At 42.3% G+C, this 13,747-nt stretch overlaps 1 protein-coding gene across 1 annotated transcript in view; it reads left to right on the top strand.

Moving 5' to 3' along the window:
- Positions 1-13,747, top strand: part of dgkq (diacylglycerol kinase theta) — a 197,253-nt gene that overhangs the window by 94,231 nt on the left and 89,275 nt on the right. Inside the window, exons 8-9 of the mRNA XM_080196422.1 lie at positions 2,396-2,496; positions 12,107-12,330. Coding sequence (XP_080052548.1) covers positions 2,396-2,496; positions 12,107-12,330 — 325 coding nt within the window. The remainder of the gene's footprint in view (positions 1-2,395; positions 2,497-12,106; positions 12,331-13,747) is intronic.

Genomic DNA, 13,747 nt, shown 5'->3' with positions numbered 1-13,747 from the left:
AATATTTATCCAATTTCCTTTTGAAAGTTGATTCTGCTTCCACTATCCTGAATTGAAGATCATTATAACATGCTTCATATTTTTTCCCACCTTGTTTTTTGCCAGTTATGTAAATCTGGGTCTTCTGGTTACTGAACCTTCTATCACTAGAAATAGTTCTTTCTTATTTGGTCTATCTAAATCTTTCAAGATTTTAAATTGAATTTCTATTAAATGCTCATTTGCCCAGCTCTCCCCACTTTCCCTGCTCAATATCACCTGTAGATTTACTGTGCACTGAGACTTACTCCAGGTTGGTTGTGTTTATTAGTAATAGCACCAGTCACAGCATTTCCTCCGAGACAACTCGTTTAACATATGCCTCTCCCATTTCAAACGAGTCAGCTACCTATGATGTATGTTGATCTTGATTTATAAAGGAGTCTTGTATATTGTATAATACCCTATGAAAATCCAAGTATAATACATCACGTGGCTTTCTCATTGTGAAGAATGCATGAGGTTGATCAGGTAAAATGAACCTTTGCTTTAGCTTTTAACTTTTGAAGTTATATTCTTACTGCTGTTGTTCCATTTTAATTGTGATAATTTAGCTATTTTTCTAAATGATATCAGACTAAGCCTGTTGTTACCAGCTGTGACTCCATAATTGAATATGGTCATTACTTTGGCCTATTTGACAAACCGCCACATGCTTGTTGACTCCTTCATCACAATTGTTTGTGTTCCTATAAAAACGCAGGGCTGGGAAGTAGAAATAGGTCATTCAGCCCTTTGAGCCGACTGCACCATTTGTTAAGATCATGGCTGAACTGATCGACCTCGACTTCACTTTCCTGATGCCCCCATAACCCTTGATTCCCTTTTCTCCCTTGTCTATCAATAATCTATTTAACTCAGTCTTGAACCAATTTAATGACCCAGTCTCCATTACTTTCCGGGAAAGAGAATTCCACATACTAACAACCATCTGAGAGATAAACGATTCTGTGCTGTTTGAAAAGTAAGATCTTAAACTATGTTGCCTGGCTGTAATTTCCCTACAAAAGGAAACATCTTCCTGATATCCACTCTGTCAATTCCCCTCAGAATCTTATGTTTTCAAAAAGATCATCTCTCATTCTTCTAAGCTCCAATTGGGATATAGGCCCAACCTGCTCAGCCTTTCATTCATAAGATAAGCCCTTCATCCCAGGAATAATTGAGTGAACCTTCTCTGAGCTGCTCTGAATTTAACTGAACTGTGCCCTGTAAGTACTCAGAGGAATAAGTATCTATCTGGAGTTGATTTGTTTTCTGCTCTTTGAACTTCTCCATTGCCTGTTTAGCTAATGTGAGACTTTGAAACGGCACAATATATGCATTTGATTTGATTTATTATTTGTCACGTATTAACATACAGTGAAAAATATTGTTTTTTGCTCGCTATACAGACAAAGCATACCGTTTACAGAGAAGGAAACGAGAGAGTGCAGAATGTAGTGTTACAGTCATAGCTAGGGTGTAGAGAAAGGTCAACTTAATGCAAGGCAAGTTCATCCAAAAGTCTAACAGCAGCAGGGAAGAAGCTGTTCGAGTCAGTTGGTATGTGACCTCAGACTTTTGTATCTTTTTCCCGCCAGAAGGAAGTGGAAGAACGAATGTCCGGGGTGTGTGGGGTCCTTAATTATGCTGGCTGCTTTGCCGAGGCAGTGGGAAGTGTAGATACAGTCAATGGATGGGAGGCCTGTTAGTGACTTTACTGGATCTAAAATACATCAACCTATTATTGCTTAGAAGAGAGCTGAATATCACAGCATTATCACCCAATGGCATCTCTAATTCAGCAACTGCTCATATTTAGCACACACTAATAGACTAATTGTCCATTAGTTTGTGGACAATTCTGTGCATGGAATCATACTGAATATTTGAGAATTTTCAAACATAACGTAGTGGAAGGATACTGTGACTATATACCATAGCTCCAGGTGGGGGACGTTCATCCTGCTATTGAGATCATCGTAAAAAGTCTGACAACACCAGGTTTTAGTCCAACCGAAGTCTATCAAATAAATCGGTTGGACTAAAACCTGGTGTTGTCAGACTTTTTACTGTGTTTACCCCAGTCCAACGCCGGCACATCCACATCATTGAGATCATCATCAAAACATAAGTTTCCATCCCATTGTTTCCATCTCTTGTATTTTAATAAATTAGACCTGTCGTGTACTTTCTACAAAATCAGGGTTTCAGACTTTGATTTCTCAATGATTGGAGTGTGATTTTACAGATTTTCAATGGAGATTATTTTCAATATTGTCTATTTGATAACTCAATTACTTTTGTGTTTAAATTGATGATTTTTATGTTGCTGTTTCATAAGCAAGCATAAGAATTTATTAATTCTTGTCAGGTAAACAGACCTTAAAGATATTTGATGGAGATGACACAGTGAAACGGAATCAATTTCGACTAATTACTGTTCCTCGAATTTCAAAAATAGAAGAAGCAGTGGTGAGTTAATCCCTAATGAATGTCCAAACCTCAAACTAAAGTTGAAATTCTGATTAGCATTTGCATTGTTTCGCTGTCATAGCCTGTGTAATAGGATTGTCTTGCATGCACTATTCATAATCACTTTCCGCAAAACAGCCAAGCAGCAGTGTAATCAGATTCTTTATTTGCTGTGCCGTAATTAATATGTACAAATTAAACCAAGGAAACAAGAATGATCTTCACTTTCAACATTGTTCAACTGCTATAAAAATTAACCCTGCAAAACCCTTCACTGCTTGCTCCGACAATTATACTTGAATCTACAATGAAAATTGTCACTGATACGCTTTAAGTGACATCAACACCCTGACTGAATGTGCTTGCAAACTACACTCCACCACGCCTATGCTGCGAATATGCAGTCACCAAAGACTACAGCTGCTGCACAGACAATCCAGCTGTTCACCTATCATCAAACCATTTCAAATCTAGAAGGCCATTTTTGACTGCTGCTAAAGCCCTTCAGTGACCTTCCCTCAGCCTTGATGACCACTGGAAAAAGGCCCCTTTCATGAAGGCCCCGCCTTCTCAACCTTGCCTGAGGCGCGGTAACCCTCGGGTTAAATCACTATTATTAGCTCCGTCAGAAATAGTGGGGGAGAACTATGGTCCTCCGGGACTTTGGCAACTTTCGTTCAGCAGAACCACATGGACTCCTTTCTAAGGATCCCAAAGTCAAAGATGAAGGATGAAACTTGCTTATCAAAAGTGGCAAACCAGTAAGCAGCTCCGAGTCTGACATGGTGAATGCTGCCACTTTCTCCATAGATGGAAATTAATGCATATTATTATCAGACAGTGGACCTCTGAATCAGATTCTGAAGCTCATCATCAGACAGTCTTCAAATGAAATTCAAAGATAGTCTACAAGTATCCATACTATTACAAACCAGTTAAGAGCAGGAGTAGGCTAGTTAGCCCCTTGAGCATACTGCACTATTCAGTTAGAACATGGCTGATATGATTGTAACCTCAACCTCTCATTCCTGCTTACCCCCATAACCTTTCGCTCCCTTACACTGGGATATTGAACTTAGCAACAGCTTGCCTTCTATAATGTTTTTGTAAGTAGTCTCACAACACTAGGTTAGAGTCCAAAAGGTTTATTTGGTAGCACAAGCTTTCAGAGCACTGCTCTTTCATCAGGTGAGTGCAGGAGCATCACTCGGAAAACACGTGCTACCAAATAAAACTGTTGGACTTTAACCTGGTGTTGTGAGACTTCTTACTGTGCCTATCCCAGCCCAACGCCAACAGCTCGACGTTATAATGTCTTTAACGTGTAAAGTATCTCAAGGTACCTCACAGCAGTGATTTCAAACAATATTTGACCAATTAAAAGCTATAAACCAAGCAGTAGTTGACATCTCAATTTATTTCCATTGGGACCTGGAAAGAAATGCTGTTTATATGTATAACAGACCAAGCCAGAATGACATTTAACTTCAGACTAACATCCCTTTAACTAGGCATGGCTTCACCCAAACTGAGTTTAAGTGGAGCACATCAAGTGCTACAGATATATATCTCATCAAATTAGCTTTGAACTGGTCAGTGGTCTGATTTAACAATTCGAGCTGTTGGAAGAATGAAAAAGTAGAAATATTGAGGTCAAAACACCATGAAACCAAAATAGCATGAATTATATCTTAACAAACATACAGCTTGAAAGAATAACTCATTGTCAGATTATATATCTAAATCCAAAACCAGCTAAGTGTGTAATTCTCATGTACAAAGAACAACAGAGAAAATTAAAGCACAGGAACAGGCCCTTCGGCCCGCCAAACCTGTGCCGATCATGATGCCCTAACTAAACAAAAAAAACCTTCTGCCCTTACTTGGTTCACGTCCATTTATTCCCACCCTATTTGTGCACCCATCCCAGATACCTCTTAAATGTTGCTAATCCACTTGTTTCCACCACTTCTCCGGCAGTGCATTCCAGGACCCACAACCCTGTCTGTGTCTCATAATTTTGCCGACCTCTTATCAGGTCTCCCCTCAGCCTCCATCGTTCCAGTGAAAGCAATCCTAGTTTATTCAACCTCTCCTCATAGTCAATAGCCTGAGACCAGGCAGCATCCTGGTGAACCACCTTTTGCACTCTCACAACACCCATGCCCCACAAGGCTGTGTGCTCAGCCCCCTACTATATTCCTTATATGTGACTGTGGCCAAATTCCTCACAAATTTGATTTTCAAGTTTGCTGATGACACCATCATAGTGGGGCAGATCTCAAACAATGACGAGACAGTACAGGAATGAGAGAGAGAATTTGATGAACTGGTGCAGGGACAATAATCTGTCCCGCAATGTCGAAAAAAAAGGAGATTGTCATCAACTTCAGGAAGCATAGTGGAGAACATGCCCCAGTTTACATGAATGGGGACGAAGTAGAAATGGTCAAGAGCTTCAAGTTTTTAGGTATCCAGATCACCAACAACCTGTCCTGGTCCCCACATGCCAACACACTCGTTAAGAAAGCCCACCAACGCCTCTATTTTCTCAGAAGACTAAGGAAATTTGGTATGTCCACTACGACACTCAGCAACTTTTACAGATGCACTATCTGCTTGTATCACAGCTTGGTATGTCTCCTGCCCTGCCTAAGACCGCAAGAAATTACAAAAGGTTGTGAATGTGGCCCAATCCTTTACGCAAGCCAGTTTCCCATCCATCGACACTCCAGACTTCCTGCTGCCTCGGCAAAGCAGACAGCATAATTAAGGACCCCACGCACCCCAGACATTCTCTCTTCCACCTTCTTCCATCAGGAAAAAGATACACAAGTCTGCGATCATGTACCAACCGACTCAAGAACAGCTTCTTCCCTGCTGTCATCAGACTTTTGAATGGATCTACCTCGCATTAAGAACATAAGAACATAAGAAATAGGAGCAGGAGTAGGCCATCTAGCCCTTCGAGCCTGCCCCGCCATTCAATAAGATCATGGCTGATCTGTCGCTGCTCAGTTCCACTTTCCCGCCCTCTCCCCATAACCCTTAATCCCCTCTCTTATCAAAAACCCATCAACCCGCGTCTTAAAAATATTTAGCGAGGCAGCCTCCACCACTTCAACGGGCAGAGAATTCCAGAGATTCACCACCCTTTGAGTGAAGAAGTTCCTCCTCAACTCCGTTCTAAACCGTCCCCCTTTTATCCTGAGGCTGTGCCCCCTAGTGCTACTGTCTTTTTTGAGCGGGAAGAGTCTCGGTTCCACCTCTATCCTATCCATCCCATTCATCATCTTATACGTCTCAGTGAGATCTCCCCTCATTCTTCTAAACTCTAACGAGTACATGCCCAGTTTATTCAGCCTCTCTTCATAGCTCAACCCCCTCAACTCCAGTATCAGCCTAGTAAACCTCCTCTGCACTCCTTCCAAGGCCAAAATATGATCTTTCTCTACACCCTAGCTATGACTGTAACATTACATTCTGCACTCTCTCGTTTCTTTCTCTGAGCAGTATGCTTTGCCTGTATAGCATGCAAGAACCAATAATTTTCACTGTATACGAATACGTGGGCCAGATGGGACACATCCTAGGATACTTAGGGAGGCAAGGGATGAGATTGCAGAGCCTTTAGCTTTGATCTTTGGGTCATCACTGTCCATGGGGATTGTGCCAGAGGACTGGAGAGTGGCGAATGTTCCTCTCCAAGAAAGGAAATAGGAATGACCTTGATAATTTTAGGCCAGTTAGTCTTTCTTCAGTGGTTGGTAAGTTAATGGAAAAGGTCCTGAGGGATAGGTTTTATGACCATTTGGAAAGATGCAGCTTAATCTGGGATAGTCAGCATGGTTTCGTGAGGGGTAAGTCTTGCCTCACAAATTTGATTGAATTTACTAAGTGTGTAGACGAAGGTAGAGTAGTTGATGTCATATTCATGGATTTTAGTAAGACGTTTGATAAGGTTCCCCGTGGTAGGTTCATGAAGAAAGTAAGGAGGTGTGGGATAGAAGGAAATTTGGCCAATTGGACAAGTAACTGGCTATCTCATAGAAGACAGAGGGCGGTGGTGGAGGGAAAATTTTCAGACTGGAGGCCAGTTACCAGCAGGGTGTACCACAGGGATCAGTGCTGGGTCCTCTGCTATTTGTGATTTTTATCAATGACTTGGAAGAGGGGGCTGAAGGGTGGGTTAGTAAATTTGCTGACGACACCAAGATTGGTGGAGTAATGGATGAGGTGGAGAGCGCTTGTAGGCTGCAAAGAGACATTGATAGGATGCAGAGCTGGGCCGCACAGTGGCAGATGGAATTTAACCCTGATAAGTGCGAGGTGATTCATATTGGTAGGACAAACTTGAATATAGATTACAGGGTCAACGGCAGGTTTCTGAGGAATGTGGAGGAACAGAGAGATCTTGGGGTTCATATCCACAGATCTCTGAAGGTTGCAACTCCAGTGGATAGAGCCGAGTTCCACAGATTCACCACCCTTTGCAAGCAGTTGTTCGCCCTCATCTCAGTTTAAAATCTACCACTTCTCAACCTATGTCTGTGACCTCTTGTTCTAGATACCCCTATAAGAGGAAACATTTGGTTTACATTTACTTGATCAATCCCATTTAACATTTTGTGTTCCTTGATCAAATCCTCCCTCAACGTTGTAAACTCCAGCAAGTATAAACCTAAATTGTTTAACCTCCTTATACATCAACCGTCTCATCCCTGGAATCAATCTGGTGAACCTCCCCTGAGTTCACAGTTCATCGTAGCCACAGGTGGAATGTTCTTAAGTTTGGCAGCATTTTCAGTCGTGGTACAGGTGCATGAGAATATAAGAAGTTGAATTCCTTTTGAGACTGCCCAGTCATTCAGTACGGCCTTGGCTGATCATCTATCTCAATTGCACCTTGCACACTGTCCTCATATCCCATAATTTTAATATCCAGGAATTTGTCGACATCTGTCTTGTGTATACTCAATGACTGAGCATCCGTATTTCTCTGGGTAAGAGAATTCCAAAGATTCAAAACTACTTGAGGGACTAAATTTTCATTTTCTCAGTGTACTAACTGGTTGATCCTTTACATGAGGTTGACCTGTTACATCTACAGCAGCTATAATGTGCATTTATATAACCTCGTCAACATAGAAAAATGTTTGGTGCTTACAGAGACATAAGAGAAATGAACAATGAGCCAGAAAGAGAAATTAGAACATATAACCATATCCTGAGTAGTTTTAAGGATGGTCTTAAAAGAGCAGAGACGTGGAGATATGCTTCAGAATGGAATTCCAAACTATTGGGCTAAAAATGCTCGGCTGCCACACTGTCTTAAGGGAGGTGTCAGCTACAAAGGCCAAGGAAGGTGCTGGGTCTAAGGATAAGAATTCTACATTTAAAGCATTGTTGTAGCTGGAGTCAATCTAAATCTAAGAATGGGTGCAATGTACAAAAGGCAGAAGTTGAAGGATGGAAGAATGAGGATGGAACACCAGCTAAGGAATCACCATATTTATCCAGTCTGGACAGGACATAGACAAGGATTCGGGTTTAGGCTGGCATGTAAAACTCACATCACACAAGTGTCAAATTAGCTTGCCGTGATCTTCAGAGACACCACCCATGGCAAGTTTCCCACCCTCAATATCTCAGGGGACCAGAACCTGCGCTGGACCAGCACAAATCAGTATTGTGGCTACAAGACCAGGGATTTGGTAGTCAGTGATGAATGGCTCACCTACTGGCCCCTCAAATCTTCCTTCCATCTCTACACAGTTCAAGTGAACAGTGTGATAGGATATTCAGCCCATGCTGATTGTTGTTGGAACAGGAGTCAATCAGGAAGCACAAGATCATTCCAAACAGAGCAGTTTGCTTGGGTGGTGTCCATGCTACTGGACCCAACACTCACTTCCTCCACCATCGGTATTCTGTGGCTGCAATGACTACATTGATGTAGAGATGCCGGCATTAGACTGGGGTAGGCACAGTAAGAAGCCTCACAACAACGGATGAATGGGCGCTGCTTAGCAATCACCAGGCAGGAGTGTTCCCTTCCTATCAGGGAACACTTCAAAAAGAAATCTCCACAACAGCTTAAAGTCCAACAAGTTTATTTGTGGCGAATGCTCCAAGCTTTCGGAACACATTGCTCCTTCGTCAGGAGACTTCTTGCTGTATATTCCACCAGATGCATTACAGCAACAGATCATAGTTTCTTTGATACGGCATCTCTCTTCTGTAAGCCTACTGCCTAACAGTAGTCTACCCAGCAGCATCCTCTAGTTGGTTATGCATGACACAGGCTAAATTTATAACTTTGCTTCTCTCAAAAAATTTCTCACCTGATGGAGGAGCAGCACTTGTGATTCTAAAAAAACCCGTTGGACTTTAACCTGGTGTTGTGAGACGACTTACTTTTCTCACAGAAGTGACAATAGCTTAAAAATTACTTGTTGAATAATCACCATCTTGTTATGATTCTTTACCTTCAAGTGTGTAACCCCCTCAATGCTGCAATTCTTACTGCCTTCCAAAATATGAAACTGTCCAACTCAACACCTATGAAAGACCATCACACACAACACTTGAAATACCCATGACTTGCTCATTTTCCACTTCTGAATTCAAAGTGAAATTGAAATGCAAATTTTATTAAGAAACATGACCACCATGCTAATACATAAAGGAATCTTATAGTTTTATAGCCCTTATAGCACAGGGCAATAGTCTGATTATCTGAAAGAGCAATTCACCTAACCCATTCCCCTATCTACCTAATTCATTGCTCTATCAGCTCAGCCCATCCCCCAGTTCCCCCCAGCCGGTCAAAGAATAGAATCATAGAATCACAGAAAAACTACAGCACAAACAGGCCTTTGGCCCGCAAGTTGCGCCGATCATAATCTCTACCTACTGGGCTTACCTATAACCCTCAATCCTATTAAGTCCCATGTACTCATCCAGAAGTCTCTTAAAAGACCCTATTGAATTTGCCTCCACCACCGCTGACAGCAGCCGATTCCACTTACCCACTACCCTGAGTGGAAAAACTTACCCCTGACGTCTTCTCTGTACCTGCTCCCCTGCACCTTAAACCTGTGTCCTCTTGTGGCAGCCATTTCAGCCCTGGGAAAAAGCCTCTGAGAATCCACCCGATCAATACCTCTCAACATCTTATACACCTCTATCAGGTCCCCTCTCATCCTTCGTCTCTCCAAGGAGAAAAGACCGAGCTCTCTCAGCCTATCCTCATAAGTATGCTACCCAATCCAGGTAACATCCTTGTAAATCTCCTCTGCACCCTTTCAATGGCTTCCACATCCTGTAATGAGGTGACCAGAACTGAGCACAGTACTCCAGGGTCTTATACAGCTGCAGCATTATCTCCCGACTCCTAAACTCAGTTCCTCGATTGATGAAGGCCAGTACACCATACGCCTTCTTAACCACATCCTCTACCTGCGAAGCCGATTTGAGAGACATAAGAACATAAGAAATAGGAGCGCGAGTAGGCCATCTGGCCCCACGAGCCTGCCCCGCCATTCAATAAGATCATGGCTGATCTGAAGTGGCTCAGTTCTACTTTCCCGCTTTCTCCCCATAACCCTTAATTCCCTTGCCTACCAAAAACCTATCTACCCGTGTCTTGAATATATTTAGCGAGGTAGCCTCCACCACTTCAATGGGCAGAGAATTCCAGAGATTCACCACCCTTTGAGTGAAGAAGTTCCTCCTCAACTCTGTTCTAAACTGCTCCCCCCCCCTTATCTTCAGGCTGTGCCCTCTAGTCCTGCTGCCCTTCCAGAGCGGGAAGAATCTCTCTACCTTATCCATCCCCTTCATTATCTTATACGTCTCTATAAGATCCCGCCTCATCCTCCTAAACTCCAATGAGTACAGACCCAGTCTATTCAGCCTCTCTTCATAGTCCAACCCCCTCATCTCCGGTATCAGCCTAGTGAACTTCTTCTGCACTCCCTCCAAGGCCAAGATATCCTTGCGCAAGTGCGGCGACCAAAACTGCACACAGTACTCCAGCTGCGGCCTCAGTGCCTTGTACATTTGCAGCAAGACCTCCCTGCTTTTATATTCTATCCCCCTCGCTATAAAGGCCAGCATCCCATTCGCCACCTTGGTCACCTGCAGACTGGGTTTTTGTGACTCATGCACAAGGACCCCCAGGTCCCTCTGCACTGTAGCATGCTGCAGCTTTTTGCCCTTTAAATAGTAATCCCTCCTACTATTATTCCTGCCAAAGTGGATAACCTCACACTTGCTAACATTGTACTCCATCTGCCAGGTCCTCGCCCACTTGCTCAGCCTATCTAGATCCCTCTGCAGACTTTCCACACCCTCAGCACAATTTGCTTTTCCACTCATCTTCGTGTCATCAGCAAATTTCAATACCCCACACTCAGCTCCCTCCTCCAGATCATCTATATAAATGGTAAATAGCTGAGGCCCCAGCACTGATCCCTGCGGCACTCTACTAATCACCAACCGCCAATCAGAATAGCACCCATTGATACCAACTCTCTGCCTCCTATTGGACCACCAATCCCCTATCCACGCTAACACCTTACCCCCAACTCCATACCCCCAACCTTCTGAAACAGTCTTTTGTGCGGCACCTTATCAAACGCCTTTTGTAAATCGAGGAAACCCCACATCCACCGGTTCCCCTCTGTCTACTGCACTAGTCACATCCTCATAGAATTCCAATAAATTTGTCAGACACGACTTCCCCTTAACGAATCCGTGCTGTGTTTGCCCTATCAAACAATTCTTCTCAAGGTGCCTCGCTATTTCTCCTATGAATCTGGACCCCAAGATCCTTCTGATCTTCCACACTGCCAAGAGTCTTACCCTTAATATTATATTCCTTCATCCCATTTGACCTGCCAAAATGAACCACTACACACTTATCCTGGTTGAAGTCCATCTGCCATTTCTCCGCCTGGTCTTGCATTCTATCTGTCACACTACAACTTCTGATATCCCTCCAAACTATCCACAACACCTCTGACCTTCATGTCATTGGCAAACTTACCAACCCATCCCTCCACTTCCTCATCCAGGTCATTTTATAAAAATCACGAACAGCAAGGGTCCCAGAACAGATCCCTGGGGTACTCCACTGGTGACTGACCTCCATGCAGAAAAAGACCCATCTACAACCACTCTTTGCCTTCTGTGGGCAAGCCAGTTCTGAATCCACAAAGCAACGTCCCCTTGGATCCCATGCCCCCTCACTTTCTCAATAAGCCTTGTATGGGGGACCTTATCGAACAATCCGGTCTCCCTGTCTCTCCAGCCCATTCCTCTATCCTTTCACTATGCTATTTTCTCTTTTTTTTCCTCCAATCATTTAACCAATTTGTTTTTCAAAGGTGTGAAGGATTAAACATCACCGTATGCAGATGAATGAAATACATTCATCAGGTCCCATATACTTAGAATTTAACTATATTACTTAGGATTTTACTTTGAAATTATCTCATTTGCTCAATGTTTTGAGGTAGTGAGAGAGCTGGATATGTTATGCAGGTGGATGCAGTTCAGTGATATACATGTTTATCTGTATTTAATTGGAATCTGATTTTAATAGGAAGCTGCACTGAGAGCGTACTACATCCCAGATGATCCTCAGGAATATGAACTCCAGACATTTACCCAAGATAATGTATACAGTGACAATATTATCAATCGAAATGGAGGCAGCGTAGAGAGCAAGAACCTGTCGGTATTCCGAGATACAATTCCTGAGGCTTGGGTACTGCGTGCAAAACCAAGAGATTACGAAGTAATCAAAATTTATCCTGGATGGTTAAAGTAAGTTTCTTCTTACGAACAAATGAAAGTATGAAACAAAATAGGTAGTTGATGATACTACTGTAGACAGTTAATAGGCATTAGATGAAACAGCAATCTTCCAGCACTTGGACCAGGACTAAATATAGCTTGGAGAGGTGGTTCCTCAGTCTGGTGGCTGTAAGTCTCCTGAGAGGTAAATGCGCGAACAAATTTGCTCCCTGATTTACAATGGGTAGCGATCTCATTAAGAGATTAATTTGTAAGTGAATTCAAGCAATTCTAACTACACCTGGAGAAGCTTAAAGTGGGATATGATTTTGGGGTGGGGGTGTTGTAGGGTGCCTCTGATAGGTACAAGAGAACCCCCATCCCAAAGAAAGTACTATCACGCCCCTGCCCAAGCAGCACTTAAAGTGGCATGTGATGTAAAAAGCAGATAGGAAATCAAAAAATCATAGTTTTGCTACTGGGGATAAAGTATCAGTGTTATTACCAGTGGCAAGTGAACCTTTAAAAGCAAGGCTTAGTGGGTCTTGTCAAATCGAAAGAAAATTGAGCGAGATGAATTGTTTGATAAGAATGCTAGATAGAAGGAAAACTCAGTGTGCCATGTTAATATGCTCAAGTTGTATTTTGATAGAAAAGGAAAGTGGAAGAAGGATGTGTTGGTTGTTACATATTAGACTGAAGAAATAAATGCAGATGTTTCTGAATTTGATATTCGTCAAATTAGTGTGGATAATGAGGAATGAATCAGAACGTGGAATAAATTACGGAGCGATCTTCTAGAGGAAAATCAAAATGAGCCGAAAAAGTTATTGCAATCACATGGAGAAATATGTGAGAATAAAGTGGGAAGTACGGCAGTGATTGTGCAGAATGCTGTTCCAACTGAGCATTATCCATAAAAACTTAATCCACTTAATTTGTCATGGTTCTGAAGGAGAAGCTGACGTTTGCTCAGTGTGAGATGTTGGAGCCAAAAGCCACTTCAAAGAGCTGGTGGGTGGTTACAAACCCCAGACACTGAAGACTCAAATGAATGCCATGTAAAACTGGTAAAGGAAAAGAAGAAAAATGTAGAGCCATCAGCAGTTAGGTATGATTTCAAGATAGAGATTGAGGGGCATAAATATTTTACTATTGTAGACAAAAATGATGATGTGAAGTAAGTCTGTTTGATAAACTGTACCATCGTTAGAAATGAGCTGCTGGAATAATAAATCTTATGTGGTTTGGACGGACATGGATGCCCAAAGAAACTATATTGTCCATAGCTAATGTTCGAGTAAATTACAATGGTTTTCACACAGCTGCCACAATAATCACTCAGATCATAATTATGACACATTCTAATACTAAAGACAACAATCTGCTTAATATTTTTGCCAAAACAACGCGCAAAAAATAGTGACGATGATCCAGAACAAATGAA

This window comes from Carcharhinus amblyrhynchos, chromosome 1 (genome assembly GCF_965287045.1).
Source record: "Carcharhinus amblyrhynchos chromosome 1, sCarAmb.v2.hapA, whole genome shotgun sequence".
Classification (NCBI taxonomy): Eukaryota; Metazoa; Chordata; class Chondrichthyes; order Carcharhiniformes; family Carcharhinidae; genus Carcharhinus; species Carcharhinus amblyrhynchos.
The sequence above is the reverse complement of the archived record's forward strand: the minus strand, read 5'-3'. Positions and strand labels throughout refer to the sequence as shown.